This window comes from Hylobates moloch, unplaced genomic scaffold (genome assembly GCF_009828535.3).
Source record: "Hylobates moloch isolate HMO894 unplaced genomic scaffold, HMol_V3 SCAFFOLD_15, whole genome shotgun sequence".
NCBI classification, from domain to species: domain Eukaryota; kingdom Metazoa; phylum Chordata; class Mammalia; order Primates; family Hylobatidae; genus Hylobates; species Hylobates moloch.
The window spans coordinates 56313244-56337848 of NW_026652290.1; the positions used below are offsets into that span (position 1 = coordinate 56313244).

A 24605-nucleotide genomic window follows, 5' to 3' on the forward strand; every position below is an offset into this window, starting at 1 on the left:
ATTACAGGCACGCGCCACCATGCCCGGATAATTTTTGTATTTTCAGTAGAGATGGGGTTTCACCATGTTGGTCAGGCTGGTCTTGAACTCCTGACCTCGTGATCAGCCCACCTCAGCCTCCCAAAGTGTTGGGATTACAGGCGTGAGCCATCACGCCCGGTCTTTTTTTTTTTTAAAAGGGGTTTTAATTGCATGTTTGTTCAAATTGTTAAGAGCACTTAAGGTAGTTTAAATTAACTCATTATATTTGAAATGTGCCTACCTTTATAATAAACAAGCATTGTATCAGTGGTTGGTGATGAACACTTTGAGGCAAAGAACTTACATGAGTACTGCCTAATAGAACTTTCTTCAATGTCCAATACCATAGCCACTAGGTATGCAGCTACCGAGCACTTGAAATATAGTTAACAAGACAGAAGAACTGAATTTGTATTCATTTAAATTAATGTAAACCTAAATAGCTAAACGTGGCTATTGACTATCATATTAGGCAGCTTAGGCTAGATGACTACCCAAAATTCACACAGGAATGGCCTGGAACCAGAAGTGAGATGAGAACTAGGGTCTCACTCCAGTCTCACTGATTCATGTGTGGAGCTAAGCATGCAGATATTTTTGAGTGCATACATGCATTAGTGAGCCAACAAGTACAACAGATAGGTATTTTCTAGTGCCATAATAGTTTTGTTTTACATTTACATTGTATTTTCTGTTATGTTTAAGAAGACGGTATAAAGTACTCTTACTAAACTAGTAAAATGGAAATACTATCAAAGTCCAAATAACCAGGCTTTTTCTTGGTATTCACTTTTATGTGCAAAAGACCAAATAAATGAGACAGACTTTTAATTCAGATAAACAACATCATGACATAATCTAGGACACCTCAATGGACACCTCCATCTGTCTTGGTCCTCCCTGACCACACTGCTGGACCCCCCAGCCACTAGATGACGTTGATCAACCTTTGATCTTGAACTCCTCCCTTTCAGCTTCCAGGGTATCCTTACTGGGTCTTCTGCTCTTCTGGTTTGTTCATCATCTTTCCTATCACTTCTTTTTCCTTCTGCCACTCAAATGTAGATGCTCCCTTTAGTTCTGCCTTGGCCCGGGTCTATACTGTTTAAAATCTCTGATCTCTGTCCTCTCTTGATTTCAAGTCATTTTTATGTAGATAATTACCCAACTGTAATGTACTCATATATGAAAAAATAATTAGCATAGAAAAAGAATAAAGCTCATTATGTAAAGAGTGTTAACAAATTGTGTTTAAAAACACTGTGGGCTTTTCTTCTAACACACAAAATTAGATATGAATGCAAGAGGTTTAGGAATAAATCTTATGCAGTCTTTTTCTTTCCTTTTCTTTTTGTTCCAGTGCATAGTATAGAAACAACTTATGTAACTAATTTATCATATAATTTTTTTATTAGGAAACTCCTAATTTAAAAACTGTCCTAATTTGTATTTCATCTAAAAAGTAAGTGAAAGAAGGCTTAATTTTGAACAAATTCAATATTCTTATTTCTCTTGTGGGAATTGGAAAAGTTATACAAAGTCCATAATTTTAAAAGTAGTTATATGTACAATTAAAGAAAAAAACCATCTAGTACTTGGAATACATATTTTTCCCAAATGCATTAATTCAAAAAGATACATATATTTAAGAGTATTATTTTCTACTATTGAACTTTTAGTAGCAAATATACAGAATTTCAGCTACATTATAATTTAAGTAGGCTTTTTGCAGGAAGGCCATTGTTTATAGAACTCTTTGTGAAATGGTTTCTATGGAGAAACGAGTTTCCAAGATGGAATTTAGATCCTTGGCAAAAACCTCTGCTGCTTAGCAGGAAGGGAATGACCCACTTCTCTTGGCATCTCAGGTGCCTGGGAGCCCTTTCTCAACCACACCCTGGAGTAGGGGGCTAGCTTGCATCCCTGCGTTCTCCTCACTACAAAAAAGAATTCTGGGAAAGAAGGTGATCTATTCCCTATGCAACCTCAGTGTCCACTGAGAAGGGAATCTTGTGGTATGGAACTATGTGGCAAAAAGGTACAAAGTATTCTTACACCTGGAATTTTCAACGTGGGGCATGCATTTTATCTAAGAGGAGAGGCTGAAGTTTCCTCCAACTTTCCATTCTAAAAAGGAACAGACGTTGCTTTCAAGTGGTTTTAACTGACTTTCATTTTTAATTGGCATTTTCTTCCTATGTACAAGAAGAGTAGAAAAATCAAATATAGTTTCTAGTTGATGTTAGTAAATATAATCATTACTAAAAGTGGCCATTTGGGGAGTAATACTGTAAATACCTTAAACAACTACAGAAATGGTAATTTGTTTCTCCTGAAACCCTTAAATATTACATATAAATTAATGGCAGTGATCAGTCCTTTAAGAGTAAGGCAACTTTCTGGATGTCACTGTTATCTTAAAGGTCTACGGAGGAAATAATATCCTGTGTCATTTCTAACTTCCTAATGGTAATTGTGGAGACACAGAAGCCTGAGGTTGCCTATGGTCAAACATGACTGTAAACATTACCCTCTTTTTTTTTTTTTGAGACAGAGTCTTGCTCTGTTGCCCAGGCTGGAGTGCAATGGTGGTGCGATCTTGGCTCACTGCAACTGCCATCCCCCAGGTTCAAGCAATTCTCCTGCCTCAGCCTCCCAAGTAGCTGGGATTACAGGTACACGCTAAAACACCCAGCTAATTTTTGTATTTTTAGTAGAGACAGGGTTTCACCAGTTTGGCCAGGCTGATCTCGAACTCCTGACCTCAGGTGATCCACTCACCTTGGCCTCCCAAAGTGCTGGGATTACAGGCGTGAGCCACTTTGCCCGGTCTACTCTCTTTCTTAAAACTTTCTTTTCCTTTAATTTTCTTTCTACCTAGCAGCTTTATTATTATCTCTGGGTCTTTTCCTTCTCCTATCACTAATTAAATAAGGAAAAATTTGAATATTTCATTTTAATCTTTTTTAAAGTTGATTCCCATATCTCTATTCCTTTCTAACCTGCACTTTCGGCTTCTGTTTGGGTGCTTCCACTGGGATAGCTCATCAGCAACTAAAACTTTGCATCTTTAAATCTAAACTCATCTCTTCTCACTCAATAGCCAAACTTTGGACTTCTCCATTTCTCTTAATGTTAACACTATTTCCTGTCATCAAAACTGGTCACCTTTTATTTCTCTCTCTCTGTTCCACACATCCACTATGTTGCATAGTCACTAGTCCATTTTTGCTTCATGTTATTCAGACTCGCCTTTCCTTTCCTCTGCCATTGGTATCCCTTATCACCTCATGCCTACTGTTACTAATTCTTGTAACTGGCATCCCTGTCTTAAGTGTTTCTCCCTTCAATTTATCTGACATAATTCTTTCTGATAATCATCTAAGAGCTTGTTAAATTTTCTAGAAAAATAAGCCACAAAGATATGTCCATTACCTCTTATCTAGTTATTTAAAAACATGTATGCTTTTAGCAGGGCTATTTGGTACATACATATTTAAAAATACATATGCTTCTGCAGGACTATTTGGTACCTGTTCTCACTCACACTAAGCTTTACACCAAAATTTAATGGAAAGAGACAAAAAGGAGAATGACTACTTATCACACTTTTCCCCCCCAGCCTTTTGTGGAAAAACCTATTAAACGTGCATTTTGGATTTACTTATCTTACTGAATTCAGACTAGTATAAATTGCCACCAACACAACAAAATTATGGGTTTTTTTAAATCCACTGTATTCCAAATAGCTCGAATTCCTTCTTAGTACATACCCCTTAGTTAAAATGATAATTTGATTTTCACTGAAAATGTCCAAGGGACACAAACAAATGTAGTTAGCATGATTACCTCTGGTAAGTGGAGGGAGGAAGAATTTTGCATACAGTACTTTTTCTTAAAAAGCACGTCTTTTTATGATAAAAAAACTAATTTTAAATAGTATACCTAGAAAACGTTACACATATACCTTAGTGACTTTTTCTTGTTCTGTAATATGTTAGTATCAAATAGCAACATATTTAAATCAAGAAACTTGTGGAAGAAAGTGTCCCTTCTTGGCCTTTCCTTGATACATTCACTGTGTGACACAGCTTGTTATGTCTAAGTTCTTTTCCTTATTCATCCTGACACAGAAGCAAAGTAGGTCCTGAAGGAGGAAGGGGAGGGATGGAGAGGCGGGGAGTGGGGGGATTGAGAGAGAGAGAGAAAGACAGACAGAGAGAGGGAGACAGGAACCATTTACTCCTAGGGCAAATCGCTGAGCGTTTATTAGAAAAAAATGCATGCTCATCATATGGAAAAATAATTAGCACAGAAAAAGAATAAAGTTCTCATGTAAGGAGCATTAAGACTTTAAAAAAAAAAAACACAATGGTTTTTTATAAAACGACTCAAAGGCTTTATCAATAAGGAGTTTCCCATCAGAAAACATCCTCTCTCTCACACACACACACACACACACACACACACACACTCAAATACACACAAGCGCGGGCGATTATCAAGGTTTGTAAAGGAATAACTGGTTAAAATAGTTGCAAAATGTTTTCTTCGTTATCCTCATCACACCTCTCCTGACAGCTTTATTTCTTCTCTCGAACATAAATTTCCTTCTTATGCTTTTCTGGGTGCAATTTCCTATTATAATCTGAATTTTCTGGGAAGATAATTGCCACAAGAGTGGATATAACTCTACTAAAAGGATAAGCGGACAATCTACATTCGAGTTTTTTTTTCCTTTTTAAAACAAAGACTGATGGACTCCGCCAAAGGGGAGTCTGGACGGTTTACGGGAATGCAGAGCTGGGTGGAAAGTCTTTCTGCGAGTGGGAAGTATCCCTTCTCGTTTGTCCAGGTTCTCCCCACGCCTCGAGCAGAGGCCAGCTTTGGCTCGCTTCCCTGTCTTTGCAACCTGGTTCCTGACTCTGCCAATTCATATTACAGATGGGCCTGCGGGTGCTGCACCGGGGTGACAGTAGTCCTGACGGGCCGTGCAATTCTGTAGTGGATCCAAGTCGGTACACGGATGCACAGATACCTTTGACTGCCTCTCGCAGGACTTGGATTTTTCCTGTTCTTTTTTTGGGGCGGCATCCGGGTGGTTCTGACACCCTAAGACTGCTCCTCTGCTCCTGCTCTCCCGCAAGGCTTCCACTCCAGGGCCCATGTCCCCCTTACGCTAGCACTCGCGAACCCCTCGCGCTTCCTCCCTCCCGGGCACCCTCGCATTTCCTCCTTCCCCTCCCAGCCTTGCTTTCTTCCCCGCCCGCCTCCAGCCACATGACAGGAAGGGCTCCGCCACGCGACGTCACCGACGTCCGCGCCCCCGCCCCTGGCCTCCCCCCACCGTGCACGCAAGGGGCGGCCGGCTGAGGGGCGAACGTGGTCCGCGCGCTCAGCGTTCCCCAACCAGAGCTCGTCAGAGCGCCGCGGCACCCGCCGCCGAGCGGGGCGCGCGGGTTCCCGGATGTGCGGCGCTCGCGGAAGCCCCGCCCCGCCGCCGGCCCGCGCGCGCCCCCGCCTCCGCCCCGCGCGCTGCAGCGCTCCGCTCTCCCCTCCCTCTCCGCCCTCCCCCTTTTTCGTGCCTTGAGGTTGCGGGTCAGCGCGAGCCACTGCAGTGAGTCCGTCACGGCTCCGGCGCGAGAGCGAGGCTGCAGCCCCCGAGTCTCCCGGCCCTCTTCGCCCCCTCTCCCCGTCCTTTCTTCTTCTCTGCCTCTCGCCGCTGCTCCTCCCGCGCTCTCCGGCTCTGAATCTCGACCTTAATTTATTTCCCCCTACCCTGCCCGTTCCCTCGCGTGCCCAATCACCCGGCCGGCGCGGGCCCCGCGCGCCGCCTCCCCTCCCCCACGCGCGCCCCCTCCCCGCCGGCGACCCGAGGGCCGCAGCTGGGCCGCCGCCGCCGCTTCCTGCTAGCCCGCCTGAGCGCAACACTTCTCCGAGCCAGCAAGCCAGCGAGCCGCCGACCAATCGAGCAAAATGGTGAGACCTTGGCTTCCTTGATGCACCATCCTTCCCCCTACTGCCGCCGTCCGGGTCGAGTGCGGGGGCGAGCCCTGACGCCCCTGGTCGGCTGTGCCCCCTGGAAAATTCCAGAGACCCGGGCCCGGCGGGTCCCACGGCGGTTGCGGGCGAGCCCGCGAAGGCGGCGGGGCGGCTGATGACAGGACGGCGGCGGGGCCCCCGCGCCCGCCTCCGCCCCCGGCCTCTGCGGGGCGCCCCTCTGCCGCTCGGCCGCCGCCCCGCCGTCGCCCCACCCCCGCGCCGCCGGTCCCGCCCGGCATCGACCCCCGCGGGCACCCCTGGCCTTCAGCCCGGCGCGCTCCCCTTCTCGCGACCCTCCTCCACGTGGAGCCCCCCCCCCACACTCACTCTGTTTTTCAAGTTCGAGGGTATTCTGAAATCCTATGGAAATAACAATATGTGGCAAATGGCGCTTTACAAAAGAACCACTTTCTCTCCAGAGCTGCTGCTTCTGCCACTCACTCCCTATTTCCCAGCAGTGACTCTTGGTAGGGAACCCTGCCACTCACTTCCCTTCTCCTGCGAGCGTCGGTTTAGCTGCGGTGCGCAGCCTCGCGGGGTTTCCTTTCGCTGCTGCTTTGCACGCTGCCCAGGGGAACCGGAAAGATCCAAGGTGTTTGTTCACGAAAACATACGCGAACTTGATCTGGGAGAAATGGGGACGCTTAATTTTTCATGCTTCTCTTACTAGCAACGGTTTTTTCATTTTCTTTGCTACCTTCGTGTGTCTCTCTTGGAGTGGTTGTTTTTGAATCATGGCGATTTAAATTTGTCTTTCCTTACCCTCACATTAATCCCTAGGTAGAATTCGCTGCTGTAGTGTTTCAGACCGACGCTAGGGGTGTGTCTCCCGCCTCTGTCGCTGCAGCCAAGAAATCAACGACGCCCTTTTAGCCTTGTTACCTTACCGGTTCTCTCGCTCGGGGAAGCCCTTGTCGTTTGTTTCCTCTTTGTAAATCAAGAGTTGTATACACAGTAGAGAAAGTTCAGAGTGCTATTCCGCGTATATCAGATACTCCATCATGTGATTCAGTTGTTAGGCTTTCTCTAAAAGTCTTTGAACAGTTGTCAGAAGACTTAAAACTGGTTGACGGTGGGTAATTTCTCGCATCTTTTCACTGTATGGTGTCCCACCCTGTATGTAGAATTTAAGTGCTTCAGTATATGTGGTGGATTACTGAAGGGGGGAATGCTGTTGCTTACAACTTAAAATCGATTTGGTGAAATCGATCTTAAGGGAAGAACGTGAAATTAGAATGTTCAGGTAAGTCAGCTTTTATTTAAAATATAGGGGAAATGAGTAAGTGCTTACTGGTGCACTTAAAACCCAGATTAAGAGCAGAGTTAAGTGATTGCCGATTTTGATGTGTAGAGAAAGTTTTTCCTTGCCAACTTGCTAGGCAGCTCAGAGAGGCAACTTTGGCACCCGAAAGTCACAAAACAATTTAGGAAGATCATAGCCATTCATCATATAGTCTTTTTGTTGGCATAGTCTTTTGAAGTGAAGAATTGCATTTCAGTGCTTTAATAGAATTTCCTTATGCACATACTTTAGTTGAAGGGCAGGATCTTGAAGATCTTTGTTCATTGCAGGGAATGTTTTTACTTAGGTTTCTAAACAGCACATTTGAGGAACAATGATGTAGCCTTTTGTTGTTTATATATTATATAGCGAAGTGGTATCGTTTCCAAATAGTAACTCTCTTGCGGTGCACCCCCTCCTCTGTTTTTTGAACAACAGACTGAAATTGGGAAGTTCTCTTTTAGCTCTTAAATTTCTTATTTTCCTGTTACTCTGTTGTCTTGTCTTTTAAAATATTTTACGGTGTATCAAACGATGTTGTTTCCTGCCAGGTCATTATGTTCCTTTTCTTCCCAGCTCCCTTTTCATTATTTCTTAATTCAACTGTTGGGTTTTTTTTTTTCCTCTTTCATCCTCCCAATACCATTTCAGGACCTACGTAATGTTTGCAGTGGCTTTCCAACTTTAGGGTTATTTTGGTCTGCTGAATACAGTACTGGTTTGAAAGTATCAAGACCATACCCATAACTCAACTTTGCCATATGGGATGTCGATTAACCCAAATAAATCAGGCTTTGGAGTGATCTGGTTAATTATTCTGGTTAATTGAACATACAATTCTGAAAACTTTCACACCCTTTGGAAAATCTCTGTTAGAACTCTTATTATTTACATTCTGTCAACAGCATTTATAGTATTTATGAAATATCACTAGTTAATTCAAGTATGGAAAGTAAAAAGGCTTATAAGATTTAAATGAACTCTCAAGGATCTTTTCTGACAGGTATTAATTTTAGTTGGTGCCTTAAACGTAGTTTGTTTCTTTTTTTTCTGAAAGTTGAAGTCTTTCCCTCCCTTCACCCTTATTTGAGTTTTAAATTGTTAAGCGTCCAGGGAGAATGAAGGTTATATGTTAAAAAAAAAAATCTTGTAAATACTGAGCTCCTAGGAATTTCCCCTGAACGAGGTGTTTTATATACGTTTTTGTTGAAACAGATAATACGGATTTTGTCCTGGATACTTATATGAACATAATATAAAGGTAATTGTTTTACGTTTTGTTTCTTAAGGGAACTTTAAATTTTATAAAGGCCTTTTCATGTCTTTGTGCTTTTAAACTTTTAAATTTTTTTTTATCTCCGTGATCTGCACTTAGAACTTAAATTTATTGCCGTCTATAACTGTATGTAGAGTTTTACACGACATATTCTAGTTCAGATTCTGTGGCAAAGGCCACCTTTTAGAAAAAAAACAACCTGTCTTATGACCAGCGGAATTAAAATTCACATCTGTCCTGAGAAAATTTATCCACTCATTTTGTCCCATAGTGAATGAGAAAATTAAAATGGCTCAAGGTATAAAGTAAAGAAGCTGACTAAGGGTCAGTCAGCAATGAGAGGGACAGACAAGTATGGAAGGATCAGGCAACTGTTATAGGTAGTAAGGCAGTATAAGGCAGTCACCTAGGGCCAGGAGGATTAAGTAAGTCAAACGGTGGGCCTGGAGTCTGGGGCAAGCACCAGGAATTCATTCCTATCAACAAATACTTGTAGATTTTGTCTGCCGTTTACTGGTTGTTGTGCTCTCTGTTGTGGAGGATATTGCAATGATTAAGGCAGGTTTCCTACCTTCACTTAAGTAGAGAATGTAAGACAAATGCCAGTAACCGTGAAGTAAGTTAGCATATGATGAGTGTCATATGAATAGTACACACAAAGCATGATAGAAATTTAGGAAGGAGCAAGATCATTTTCACCTGGGATTAGGAAAAGTTTTATGAAGGAGGTGATAATTGAGCTAGCTGGGTCTAAAAAGATCAGGGTTGCAGTAGGCAGAGCTGGAGGCATCTAGAAGAAGGCACTTTAAATCCTAAAGGTAGGAAGAGATAATGTACATTTGGAGCACTGATGGTTCCCGAAACAACAGCAAAAGCATCATCTGGAAACTTGTCAGGCGCCACCCTGGAACAACTGAATCCAAAATTCTGGAGATGAGCCAAGCAGTCTTAAGTTTTATAGGTCTTCCAGGTGATTGTGATGTAGGCTGAACTTTGAGAACCGCTGTTTAGAGAATAGGAAGGAATGTGTTTATTTAAAGTTGTAGTCAAGTGTCTCTTAATATACCTAGCACTAACTATATGTACTTAAGACATGATTGTTATCTCCAAGGAAATTAATCAAGTAGGGTAAATAAGACAGTGATTATGCAGTGTGCTATGTGCTATTAACAGACTAAACATGGGATGCTGTAAGAGCACATGGCCGGGAAGAGGCTTAATCCACACTGGGGATGAATGTCACTTAAAGCTTCCTGGAAGAAATGGTGTCTGAACTGAGTCGTGAAAGGATGAGTATTTAGCCAGTGAGGAAGGGCACACCACATAGAGAGCTTCTGTTCGAAGTCATGGAAGCATGAGATATACAAGCCATCCAGAGAACTAAAGTTTTTAGCGTGGCTGGAGAGGAAGGGGGTAGTGTCTGGTGGATTGACACTAGATCATAGAGGGATTTGCATATCATGAAGGAGTTAATCTTTTTTCTCCTAAAAGCAGTGGGAAGTTATTTTCAAGCAGGAGAATGACGTTTTCTCATTTAGTTTTTTAAAGAGACCATTCTGATGGCCGTGTGGATAATAGCATAGATGAATCTAGACATGAGGATTCAGAAATAATTACAGTAATTTATGTGAGACAGAAGAATGTGAAAGAATACAGTAACAATGCAGATGGATAGTAGAGAACCTACAGGAAATACATTTGGGCGGTAGAAGAAAGAACTTGGTAACTGTTGGATGATGGGGAAGAAAAGAGGTGGTGAATTCTGCTTTGGTTTCTGGCTTTGGATAATGCTATCCACCCAGCAAATATTTATTGAGCACCTACTTGGTTAAGGTTAGGTTTTAGGAATACATGGGGAATACTGTTCCTGTCCTCGAGAAACTTCCAGTTTGCTGTGATGACTGTTGTTTCATCTCTAGGCTTCTATTATTTGGTAATTAGTGCTTGGGATGCTATGTTGCAAGACTCCAAGTTCAATAGGATAGAGTGCTATGAAATATTAACAGTGCCTGCTACATACATATCATGGCGTAGGAGATAGCAGAAAGAACTTGATAGCCTGGAGGTAGAAAGAGGCACATGTGTTTGAACAGTGATTCTCAAGAAGTGGATCCTGGACTAGCAGCATCAGTATCATTTGGGACCTTGTTAGAAATGCACATTCTCCTAGGAGATGTAGGAGAATAAGGTTTTGGGGGAGTGATGAGGATTTTTATTTTTGCACATGCTGAATTTAAAGGAATCATGGGTGGGCTAGGCACAGTGGCTCATCCCTACAATCCAAGCACTTTGGGAGGCCAAGGCAGGTGGATCTTGGGCTCAAGAGTTCCAGACCAGCCTGGGCAACATGGTGAAAGCCCATCTGTACAAAAATACAAAAATTAGGCAGGCACAGTGGCACACGCCTGTAGTTCCAGCTACTCAGGAGGCAGAGGTGGGAGGATGGCTTGAGCTTGGGAGGTGGAGGTTGTGGTGAGCCAAGATTGTGTGACTGCACTGCAGCCTGGGTGACAGAGCAAGACTGTTTTGGGGGGCGGGAGGTGGGGAGGGAATAGTAATCTTGGCTTATCTAGGTGATTATGGCCAACAGGTAATTGGCTACCTATATCTGGAGCTCAGAAGAGACATCTGGGGCTTGCATTAAAGATTTGAGCATTGTCTGTGCATTTATATTAGGTAGTAGTCGAAGCCATGAAACTGGGTGAAATCCTGTGTAGAGAGAATATAAAATGAGACGTGAAGAGAGTGAACTCTAAAGATGGTGCATGTAAAAAGGCAGGTAGAGGATGAAGAGCCTGTGAAGTTTGTCATTGAATAGCCAGAGAGATAGTTGGGAAATGAGCAGCACAGCATGATGCCAGATTGAAGGGAGTCTTAAGGAGGAAGGAGCCAGCAGTGAATAGATACTGCAGAGATCAAGAAAGTGAACTTAAAGATGTCTTTTGGAGATAACAGGAGAGTTTTGATGACTTGGTCAACAGTAGTTTGTTGTAATGGTGGCAAGGGAAGCCAGGAGGTAGTGAGACATTGAATTTAGATTGCTCTTTAAAGCTTTGAGTAGCAGAGAGGATGGAAGCTAGAGAATTTAGTTTTGAGGAAGGATTTATCTTGGGGTTGAAAGAAAAAGTCAGAGCCGGGCACGGTGGCTCACTCCTGTAATCCTAGCACTTTGGGAGGCCGAGGTGGGCAGATCATGAGGTCGGGAGTTCGAGACCAGCCCAACCAATATGGTGAAATCCTGTCTCTACTAAAAATACAAAAATTAGCCGGGTTTGATGGCGTGTGCCTGTAATCCCAGCTACTTAGGAGGCTGAGGCAGGAGAATCACTTGAACCCAGGAGGCGGAGGTTGCAGTGAGCTGAGACTGTGCCAGTGCGCTCCAGCTTGGACCACAGAGCAAGACTCTGTCTCAAAAAAAAAAAAGAAAGAAAAAGTCAGTAAAAAGGGAGAGATTATCTTTTGCATTTTTTCAAAGAGAAAAGACAGGATTATTGACAACTTAATATCTCCAAGGAGGTAGAAGGGAGTATATGACTCTCCTTAGACAAGAAGGGGAATTTTTCTCATCCTTTTAACATGAAAGAGAAGGAGAAAAAGATGAAAACTATTATGTAGGTCATGTAAGAGTTTAGGCTGGAAAGGAAGTCATGTGTTAAGTTGTAAATGGTTTAACTGAGTTCAGTTTGGTCCCATTGGGGAACCATTGATTAATCTAGAAATAAGATGCTGGGTGACTTGGAAAGGGTGGAAACTAGATAAGGTGAGTTCCACAAAAGAATACTGCTTTATAGTATTACCAGTATGAAGTTATAAGGATTTGAAAGCAAATAAAAATGGAGGCATTTTAAATATAGAGTTGAAAAGAGTTAGAAACTGATGATGAGGAAACAGTCATGAAGGATGACCCAACCTAGTGATTAGATATAAAGATAGCACATTACAAATAAAACCAGGAAAGTAGGAGTGAGTTGCTGGTTAAAAGTAGTGTTAGAAGAAGGTGAGCTTGGTTTTAGATAGTTAATATGATAGGCTTGAGACATTATACTGTAATTATTTAACAAATGTGATAATGTACTTGGAAAATAAACAGAGTAAATTTTTTTTTTCTTTTTGGAGGCAGGATCTTGCTATTTTGCCCAGGCTGGAGTGCAGTGGTGCGATCTCAGCTTATTGCAGCCTCTACCTCCCAGGCTCAAGCCATCCTCCCACCTCAGCCTCCCAAGTAGCTGAGACTACAGGTGCACACCACTACACCCAGCTAATTTTTGTGGAGACGGAGTCTTGCCATGTTGCCCAGGCTGGTCTCAAACTCCTGAGCTCAAGCAGTCTGCCCACCTCAGCCTCCCAGAGTGCTGGGATTACAGGTGTGAACCACCAGGCCTGGCCTAGAAGTAGAATATTTGAGTCAGGGTAATAGCTGATTGGATAGTTGTAAAGATGAAGATTAAGGAAATACTAATGGAATTGGTCATTAGAAGAATATGGATAATTTTTAAGACTAACTTCAGTCGTGTCCTAGGTGACAAACATAAGATTGCAGGGGAATGTAAACTCTATGAATGCAGAAGCCTTGTCTTTGTCTTTTCATTCTTATGTTCCAGATACTTGGTATATGGTAGATGTTAAGTACTATTTGAAGGAGTATGTGAAGTGGAATAAAGGAATAGGTGCTTATCGGACATTGAAGGCAATGAGTGTCCGTTTCTTTTTTTTTGAGACGTTTATGAAAGAAAGACAAAGGATAATTAACTTCAGTGGTTTACAGTTGGAGTAAGTTCTTTTTTGGTAAGAGAAATATGTGGATATTCTTGAGAATTAGAAAAGCCAGGAGAGGGAGCTGTAAGAGCGTGATTAATGGAATGAGCTCTAGAAAAGTTAAAAAGAAGAGGATAAAAGGAAAGGATAGACATTAAAAGAGAGAGAAAAAATCAGAGTGAAGAGAAATAGGCCATGGCAACAGATATGTTTTAATAATGGAGTTCATACCAGGTGGCCTAAATCATCTTAGTATCTCAGGATAATTTGAGGCAAGTTAATTTGCTGAGGTTGACATTGAGGCTGAGGGAACTGGGGTGGTTTTGAGGGGTGAGGGCTGTGGAAGAGGATTGTGTTATCCAGTTTGGGGAATTGTTAGGCAGTTAACAAGGTAATAAATAAACATAACTAACTAGTAGCCAGGACCTAGGAGAAGGCAACAGTGGGTCAGTGACCTAGGAAATAAATCTAGAAAACAGGGGTTTTAACCAGAAAAGAACTTAATACTTTGGCAGTCTTTGCTTTAGTAAACTCAGATTTATTTGTTCTTCTGATCAATTTACATAGGTCTGAAAGGAATCATTTTTTGAGTCCAGCTTTTAAGGAAGGAGGAATGTTTTAGATCCGTATGTTAATTTTTTTTCCTAAAGTTCTAAAGACACTACATTAATATAGTCACTTAAAAATTCAAATGATATTGAAAGATCTAAAATGGAAAGTAAGTCTTCCCTGGCCACCCCTCCCCCAGTATTAAGTTTCTTGTTTATATATTCTTCGAAGAGTTTTTTTGTGTGGGGTTTTTTTCCTTCCTTTATTTTTTTTTTTTCCGCCTGTGGCAACATAAGGATTTTATTATAATTTAGTTCTTATTAAAAAGATTGATTGTAAAAGAGTTTTAATGATATGCTACTTATTACAAACTATGAGTAAACTCATAGTTCACTCATTACAATCAGTTTTAGTCCAAAGTTTTAATGGTATTTTAAATGTAAACAATGAGTCAGAAATAATTGATAAATCTAATTAGGTAGTAATTTTATAATGATAGAGGTTGTTACTTCAATGAGGGTCTGAACTATGACCATGTTCTTAAGAAATTACTCTGGGGAAAATAACATTTTACTAGAACTTTTTTTTGTTCTTATCTACCTGATATCTTATTAAACATCACATGGATAACAAATTATTAAAAGAGAAAATGACTCCTGAAGTATAATGGATAAAGCATCTTTTTTAACTCAAGCTTGATTGATTAAAATTTATTCCTCATTTTTACCCTTCCAAATAAGCCTTTTCTCCAGTAGCCCTCATCTGTTCTTCCCTTTCTGAACTTTCTCCATAGACTCCATAATAAAGGAAACTCACGGTCAACATCTCCTCAGTGTTTGTGAGTTGACAGTATAATTCGGACTAATTTATAGGTCTGGCACAGGAATAACATTTTGATAAATGTGTTCCTGGGTTTGTCTTTGGATTTTATAGTCTTGTACTATGAAATATTTAAAATGTTTGACGATTTCTGTAGGAAATCTTTTGAAATTTAGCACTAATAATTTAAACAATTCATAGATTCCTATACTGTTCTTCCTCATAGAGTTTTGTTTTGTTTTTTAAATATTTCTTGTAAGTAGTGAAAAGAGGGCCAAATTGGTAGCCCTGTTGGTATCCCAAAAAAACATTCCTGTAGATGAGATGTCACATTGACTTGTTTTTCTGGTGTTGGTAAAATCACTGGTGTGTTGGCCAGCTCTTTTTGTAAAGAACACAGAGTATTCATTTTTATTTTTATATTAGAATTAGGTATGCATTTTAAAACCTAGTTACAATAGAATGAAGCATAGCAGCCTACAGAAAGGATGTTACCCTTGGCCTTTACTAGCACTATCCATTAGTACTTTATTTTTAATCTGTCTAGATTCAGGGATGGTTTTCTTTCATATCCTCCTGAGTGTAATGCCATAAGCAAGCCCCTATTTTAGGCATGCGATAGGCTGGCATTGTCTAGTATTTCTTGTAAGGCAATCTTTAACAAAAATTGGAATCTCAGGAAAAACACGTGATAATGGGCAATAAGATAAATCTGTACTTATGTATTTGTTCATGGTGCACCTATGTTCCCTAACAGATAGAATTTCATGAATAATAAACTATACTCTTTCTCAAGTAAAGAGTGAGCTTATAAACAGAGGAATGCTTCAGCTGTATCTTGCTGTCTGATAGTCACACTGCTTTTACCTTCTTTCTGGACTGTTAACGTCTGTTCATACATTTCTTGTTTTTCTTTTTCTTTTTTTTCTTTTTTAAGACGGAGTCTTGCTGTGTCGCCCAGGCTGGAGTGCAGTGGTGCAATCTTGGCTCACTGCAACCTCAGCCTCCTGGGTTCAAGCGATTTCCCTGCCTCAGCTTCCGAGTAGCTGTGATTGTGGGCACGCACCACCACGCCCAGCTAATTTTTGTATTTTTAGTAGAGACAGGGTTTCACCGTGTTGGACAGGTTAGTCTCAAACTCCTGACCTCGTGATCCGCCTGCTTCAGCCTCCCAAATTGCTGGGATTACAGGCATGAGCCACCGCACCTGGCGCATTTCTTGTTTTTCAGTCCACCACAGTTCAGTGATGTTTAATTCAGTAGACACTAGCTGTATGTGGTTGTTTAAATTTTAAAGTTAATTAAAGTTAAGTAAAAGTATAAATTCAGTTCTTCATTCACAATATCTAGGAGTACACAATAGCTACATGTAGCTAGTGGCTACTGTGTTAATGTAGATAAAGAATGTATCCATTGTGGCAGAAATTTCCATTAGATATTGCTTGTCTACAATGATTTTGCACCTGCATGTCAATGAAACTTACGTTGGTAGTAATCTTTTTTTTTTTTTTTTTTTTGAGATGGAGTCTTAGTCTGTGGGCCAGGCCGGAGTACAGTGGTGCAATCTCAGTTCACTGCAACCTCCGCCTTCCATGTTCAAGTGATTCTCCTGCTTCAGCCTCCTGAGTAGCTGGGATTACAGGCGTGTGCCACCGTGCCTGGCTAATTTTTGTATTTTTAGTAGAGACGGGATTTCACCATGTTGGTCGGGTTGGCCAGCTCCTGACTTGTGATCCGCCTGCCTCGGCCTCCCAAAGTGCTGGGATTATAGGCGTGAGCCACCGTGCCCGGCCACATTGTCAGTAATCTTCTAATTACCAGCATGAGATTCGGAGTTGGGAAGATCTGAATTTAGATTCTGACTCTGCCATGTATTAGCAATGTGACCTTGAACAAATATCATAAGCTCTCTAGACCTTATTTAGTGCAGTACATACGTATATAAAGTGGGAATAACAACACCTTAAATTGTGACAGTATACAGTTGGCCTTCCATGCCCATGAGTTCTGGATCCATGGATTGAAAATATTTGGGGAAAAAAAAACAATAAAAAATAACAATGAAAAATAATACAAATAAAAATTTAGTATAAATACTATTTACATTGTATTAGATACTGCAAGTAATCCAGAGGTGATTTAAAGTATACAGGAGGATGTGCATAGGTTACATTCAAATACTATGCCATTTTATATCAGGGACTTGAGCATCTGTGGAGTTTGGTTTCTAAGGGGTAGGGGTGGGGAAATGGGACCAGTTCTCAGTGGATACTGAGGGACCACTGTAGAGTGTCTGGAGATCCCATAGGTATTCATTAAATGCATTTGGTTTAACATTTTTCTTCTTTGTAATGTTGGACCTTGTCGGGAACTCTTGAAATTCTCCTCTTTTGGCTTCTGTGACCTTTTCTACTATTGCTAGTTGCTATTTCTACCTCTCTGACCATTTTTAGTCTGTTTCCAGCCTTTGATCTAGGTTTGGTCCAAGACTCTCTCAAATATGATAGTATTACTTTCCCGTTTAAAATTCTGGCATTATAAAGACTAAAATCTTTAACATAGCCTGTAAGACTCCATAAATTCTACATCTGCTTACTTCTGTCCCTTCCACCGTGTTCCTACTTGTTTTCTATGCTCTAACCACTTGGCCTTGTGTCATTCACCCAGTATCATTTGCTATGTTTATTCCACCATCCGAATCTTTGCATATGCTACTGGAATGCCTCAAAAGTCCCTCAGTGAACTAAGTAGGAGCCACACATTCCCAGAGCAGGTCAGGTCATGTTCTATGTCACACTCTTTTAGTACCTTTAATGTTTCCTTTGTAGCACATAATTGATTAGTTTTGAGGTGTTTGGTCACTTTCTATCTCCCCATGATTTAATGTGAACTCTGTGAGAATGGGCATCTTGTCTGTCTTGTTTTTCATCTGTTAAAAGGAAAAAATTTTCATACAAGTTCAATTTAGCAGAGTTTGAGAAAGAAAAATCTGTGTATGGGATAGCTCTCAGAATCAGAACAGATCTAAGAACTCCAACCAGCAACATAGTCAAGTAGTATTTATAGATAGAAAATAGAAGTGAAGTATAAGACAGAAGTGAGGTACAGAGCTTAATTGGTTACAGGTCGTTTGCCTTATTTGAGTCATTGGTTGCCTGCGACTGACTGAAGCTCAGCTGCTGTAATTGGCTGAGACTCAGTTGTGTTGTAAAATTACAGATGCTCCTTGACTTACGTTGGGGTTACCTCCTGATAAACCCATTGTAAGTTGAAAATGCATTGAATACACCTAATGTACATCTTAGTCTAGCCTACCTTAAATGTGCTTAGAGCACTTACATTAGCCTACATTTGGTAAAATAGATAACACAAAGCCTATTTTGTAATACTTACATAATTTATTGAAAACTCTACTGAAAGTGAAAAACAGAATGGTTGTATGGGTACCATCCTAAAGTTGAAAATCAACCGCTTTAAGTTAGCAACCATCTGTGTACTCTTAGGTTTTCAATTGGTTTACTGAGCTAGGCTGTGGTTATGTAAGGACTCAAATGCGGAGGCATCCTGAGGCCAAATTTAGGCTAATTTAACAACTTTTATATACCGCCACTGCCAGCATAGGACCCTACACATTATAGAAATTCAGTAAATATTTCTTGAGTGAATGCACAAATTCCTTGTTCCCCCCTCCCCCTCAAAGTTTCATCTATTTCTTGTGTACTGATGATTCATTCGTATTTTTCAGCCTGCATCGTTCTCTTCTCCAGTCCATAGTTCTGCTTACTGGATACTATTTAAATAAGGATGTTTCTAAGACACCTCAAACTCAACTAAATGTAACCAAAACCACATTGATTTATCTTCATGTTGATGCTTCATTATTCTCTGTTTTTTTCTTAATGGAAACAGTGTGTATCCATGCATTTTACCTGGAAACCTTGTACAGTCATACTTTTTTTACTCTCTTCACTACTAAGTCTTAAGGCAGTTTCCAGTGGCACTTCATATATTGTTTATTTCTGTAACACAAATTGACTTATATTCTGTCAGTAAGCAGGGAAACATAATATTCCCAGCATATTAATGCTTTGTGCCACCAAGTGGTGGTAGATGAATTCAAAATGTAGGAACACAGCTGAAAGCAGCAAGCTACAGAATACGGTACTGTATACTGTCCGTTTATTTCACATCCTTCCTCTTGACTCATATTGGCTATTTATCTGTGTTGGAACAATTTACTGCACAACTCTTCTAGCATAATTTTCCTTGCTTTAATAACTTTGCTTCAAATAATCCTTACACCTTTTTCTGTTACTTTCGTCTGTACCTAAGTCTTTTATTATGTTTATTATTCAGCACATCTTTGTTAATATTTTTATTAGGATTTGTATTGTTTTTGTAGTACTGTGGTTACAAAGTTGCATAGGTTTTAAGTGTCTGTTCCGGACTGAATTTTCCTTAAGCCATGTTATTTTTAATGGGTGGTTTTAAGAACATGAGGTTTTTTTCAGGGACTTAAATATCATGTTATATAGCAAACATGTTTTTTCATTTAGATCCCCCAGATGTCACTTGAATCTGCTACTTCTTCATCCCCATTGCCATTGACATCATTGTGCTTCCATTTATTTCTCAGGTGGGCTATTTTGATAGCCCACATAATAGTTTTTTCTTTTTGCCTGTGGTTTCTTCCTTCATTCTGCCTTACCTATTGCCATGAGAGTTTTTCTTTGGATGAGGAAATCTTATGTCAATGCTTTCATTTGAAAGTCAAGGCTTACGTCTTCGAGAATTAAAAATCTAAACTGTTTTACATGACACTCAGGCTCTGACCCTTATTTCTAGCCATCCTTATGCTGTAACTGGTTCAAACTGCTGCTTTCTCAGATTCCTTATCCTTTTTCACTTATTGATGCCTTTGTACTCTTTTTTCTGTTGGCATTGTCTCTGCCCTTTCTCTGTCTGGCAAACGTCAAGATCCACAGTGGCATTCTGTGAAAATGTTCCCAACTCTCCCAGGCAGTTAATGGCCATTTGTAAGTAACTCACTGTAGTACATTCCATATTTCATTATGTTTAATTGCTTGCCCTCCTAAGCTGTTGGCTCCTCGAGGGCGGTGGATGCATTTTTTTTTCAACTTTGTAAATCTAATCCCTGTTGTGGTATCTGTCACTTAATGCAGAGGTACAGTGGAGCTAAGTTATTATTAGTCGTCTAGGACTAGGGAGACCTTTGCAAGTCCTGTGTATAAGTGTTTAGAAAACCCCCAGTATGTTAGGCACAAATAGGAGAGCTACCAGAAAGGAAACTGCTATTGATTGTAAAAGAGAGCTTCTTTTATGGTTCAAAATTCTTGTTACATGTCTGAGCAGAGTCTTATATGTCAGGTTGTTACTTTCATTTGTAAAGGGTAAGTAAACATTTTCATAAATAAAGGAAATTCAAAATTTATGAACAGTGTTTACCTTTGTTTACCTAAGCTGATTTATCGTAACCTTTTTTTGTTGCTGTTCTGGAGATTCTAGAACAGCTAATAAAGTGTTAGTGCAAGTCTATATCTTTGATATCCTTCACTTAGCAAACATTTAATGTTCACTTACTAGATATATCAAACATAGTTTCAGGTATAAACATGAATGAAAAAAAGATACAGCCCCAGAAACTGTGGGGGGAAATATTATAGTAAGTGCTTCAGTAGCACTACTGTGAAGTGCTAGATTTCTTCTGGCTACTCTGCTTGTCCAGTTTGAACTTAACATGTAGCAGCTGTTTTGGTATTTTATTATTCATTCTGGTCACATTACTCATGGAGTTGTATAATGTCAAGTAGTTGTTCAAGTGCTGAAAGAATACTATAATTTTGTTGTTGATTACGTTGCTTATCAGTAAATTTAATTGATATTATGAGAAGTAACATGATATGGTAGAGCAAGATTGGGCTATGGAATTGGAAGGCCTGTTTTGGAGTACTCTAAATTAAAAAAAAGTTTATTTGTAAAATAACCACAAGATTGCCCAATTCACAGTTCTTCTGAGTATTGGTGTAGGTAATTATTTAAGATGTTTGATAAATTGTAAAAATTGAACTACTGGAAACCAGTACGTAGTATTCTCGGCAGGTCTATGTTTCATAATCCTAATTTCTTTGCAGCCCACTATTCAGAAATGTAGTGATTAACAAAGTCAAGAACGTATCAGGGTATTTTTGGCTACAAGTAACAACATCTAACTAAAAGTGACTTAAATAATGAGCAGTTTGTTATTTCACAGAATGAGAAGCTCAGAGCCAGAGAGTTACAGGGTTGGTTCAGCAGTTCAGTTTCATCAAGAACATAAGACCTGCTTACTTTAAAGCTCCTCTGCATGTCAGCAGAGGGCTGCCCCAATTTTAGATACCAACATCTGGCCAAAGAAGAGCAGGGAATGCTTCTTTAAGTATTTATTAGGGAGCAAAACTTTCTTAAAAGTCTCGTAGGAGGTTTTTCCTTAGGTCTCATTGTATTCTCAGTGGCTCTTGCATGCCAGAAAAAGGCCACATTCCTTACTCTGGCATTTAAGTTTTTATAACCTGGCCCTAGGTTACTTTCCATCACCAGAGTCTAGGCCATATGATAGTAAAAACAACCTCATCAGTATTTTATTAGGTACTCTGAATAATGGTCCCAGATTACTGATGGGATTTTAAATAGTAAAAGCTATATCTGGTTTCTGATGTTATACTGACCTCTTCCCTCACCAGTACATAGCTATCCCTTCATGTTGTCATTCTCCTCACCAAAAATTTTGTCTAGTTAATGTTACCAAAATTCTACTTCCTCTCTGAAGGTTATTGTCTCCCCTGAAGCTCTTTCCAGTGGAGCATGGCTGTTCATTTTAGGTTACGGGTAATTAGGAGTTGTTGACATTGTTTTAGATCATGAGTTGGAAAACTCTTTCTGCAAAGGACCAGATAATAAATATTTGAGGCTTGCGAGCCATACAGTCTGTTGCAGCATTTCAACTCTGCCATTGTAGTGTGAAGCAGCTATAGACAGTACATAAATGAATGAGTGTGGCAGTATGCCAATAAAACTTTACAAACGCAGGTTCACAGTTTCTTAATATATATGATACCAAAACCACAAGCAATGAAAGAAAAAAAAGATAAATTGTATATCATCAAAATTAACAAATCTAAGCTTCAAAGGACAAGAAAAGACAATTCTCAGAAAGGGGAAGTTTCTCAAAATCGTATCTGATAAGAAACTTCTATTCAGGATAGATAAACAATTCTTTTTTTTTTCATTTTATTTTATTTTATTTATTTATTTATTTTTTCAAGAGTTATTTTATTTCTTTTCCTTTTTTTTTTTTTTTTTTATACTTTAGGGTTTTAGGGTACATGTGCACAATGTGCAGGTTTGTTACATATGTATCCATGTGCCATGTTGATTTCCTGCACCCATTAACTCGTCATTTAGCATTAGGTGTATCTCCTAATGCTGTCCCTCCCCCCTCCCCCCACCCCACAACAGTCCCCGGAGTGTGATGTTCCCCTTCCTGTGTCCATGAGTTCTCATTGTTCAATTCCCACCTATGAGTGAGAACATGCGGTGTTTGGTTTTTTGTCCTTGCGATAGTTTACTGAGAATGATGTTTTCCAGTTTCATCCATGTCCCTACAAAGGACACGAACTCATCATTTTTTATGGCTGCATAGTATTCCATGGTGTATATGTGCCACATTCTACACTGACTGGCTCAGCGTGTGCCTACCCTACGCCGGCAGGCGCGGGTAACCCGTTGAACCCCATTCGTGATGGGGATCGGGGATTGCAATTAGATAAACAATTCTTATAACTCAGCAATAAAAAGACAAATAACGCAATTTAAAAATGGGCAAAGGTTCTGAGTAGATATTTCTCCAGAGAAGATATGAAGATGTCAGTAGTGCATGCAAAGATGCTCAACATCATTAGTCATTAGAGAATTGCAAATCAAAATGTCGAGATAACACTTCACACCCACTAGGATGGTTATAATCAAAAAAGACTGATAAGTATTGTCAAGGATGTGGAGAAACTGGAACCCTCAAACCTTGCTGGTGGGAATGTAAATGTTTATAACTGTGTTAGAAAATAATTCCTCAAAATGTCAAACATAGAGTTACCATATGACCTAGTAATTCCATTCATGGGTATATACCTAAAAGAAATGAAACGTGAAATGAAGTGAAAAACCTGGACGTGAATGTTTCATTTGTATTTAATATCTAGAATAGGCAAATATGTAGAGCCAGAAAGTAGATTTGTGATTACTTAGGGCTGGCCCGAGGGGGAGTTGGGGAATGACTGCCAGTAGATACAGGCTTTTGGGGGTAATAAATATGCTCTAAATTTGATTGTGGTGATGGCTGCACAATGGTATGAATGTACTAAAACCATTGAGTTGTATACTTTAGATGGATGGTTTGTATGGTATATAAATTATATCTCAATAAAGCGGTAATAAAACAGGTGGTAGGCTTATTGACCAGCAAGCCAAAGCTTGCTGACCCATAATAGATTATTCTTCATTTTCCTGCTAAGCCATTTCTTTATCTGTTCTCATTGCTAACTCAAATCTTTCTCATTACTCAATTTTTCATTCAAAATTTAAGTACCTGTCTCACATTTTCCCTCTGTGTTCCACCATCACTTCACATCTTTATGGACATTCTAGCCTTAGTGTTTGTTGACCACCTCCATTTTACTAACCTTTAGTTTTCTGTCTACTTCAGCTATTTCCTATGGCCGTAGTCAATATGGTATCTTACCATTATCCAAACTGTCCCATTGCCAGGACTTTATTTCCTGTTTTGAGATTACTTTCTCAATTATAATTATTGAAAATGCCATACATATATCATTTTCTGGTTTTTGAGGGTGTTATTATATATGTTTTTAAATTAGAAAGTAGTACCAAATTATTGTTGCTACCTGCAAGAAGTTGTTGGAAAGTTTCCATGTAGTAGTATTTCACGTTTTTCATCCATTTACTCCTCAGCTGTCTTCACCTGACACCCTCTCACTGTCATGTTTCTGCGATTGTGACTGCTGTTTTAGATATATGGAAGACATTTAAAATTGCTATGCCGGTGTGAGTTGGTAGTAACAAGCCACTTGAATTTAAGTGTTCTAAGATGAGAAGAAAATGGCTGCAATAACTTCTCGCTCCTCTTGTATAATACAGAAAGGCTATGGCTTTATGATATGTTGGTAAGAATGTTACGGGATTTATATTAGCTTGAGTTCAAATTTGGTCTCTGCCACTACCAGCTGCGTGACCTTGTGCAAGCTGCTTAAGCTTCTTCTTTTTTTTTTTTGTCTCTGTCCCCTAGGCTGGAGTGCAGTGGCACGATCTTGGCTCACTGCAAGCTCCGCCTCCCAGGTTCACGTCATTCTCCTGCCTTAGCCTCCCTAGTAGCTGGGACTACAGGTGTCCACCACCATGCCCGGCTAATTTTTTGTATTTTTAGTAGAGACGGGGTTTCACCATGTTAGCCAGGATGGTCTTGATCTCCTGACCTCGTGATCTGCCCACCTTAGCCTCCCAAAGTGCTGGGATTACAGGCGTGAGCCACCGTGCCCGGCCTTAAGCTTCTTTATAACCTCTGTTTACCCAGGGGATTGTTTGGGATGATAAATGAGATAATGTATGTAGTCTCTAATAGAGTGCTCAGCATGTAAATGTTATTTCTCTGTTGTTTTTTTTTTGTATTCAGTAAATGTTAACTTTCTTTTTTCCATCCCTGTTTATAGTCACAGAGTTAACTTTTAACTTTAAGGATTACTTTCTAGATCCATTAGTTTCTACCTACAAAAAATATTTTGAAACTTGAGA

General features: G+C 40.1%; 1 protein-coding gene across 2 annotated transcripts in view; it reads left to right on the top strand.

Annotated features, from left to right (window-relative positions):
• Window positions 1-1890: 1890 nt before the first annotated feature.
• The window catches only part of PPP3R1 (protein phosphatase 3 regulatory subunit B, alpha), a 76691-nt gene continuing 53976 nt past the window's right edge, over window positions 1891-24605 (top strand). The window contains exon 1 of one of the 2 annotated variants that reach the window (XM_058428697.1): window positions 1891-2059. In XM_058428697.1, the coding sequence (XP_058284680.1) occupies window positions 2000-2059 (60 nt within the window). In that variant the 5' untranslated portion in view covers window positions 1891-1999. Of the gene's footprint in view, window positions 2060-5473; window positions 6001-24605 lie in introns of those variants that run through there. The other variant, XM_032177641.2, reaches the window with a different exon arrangement.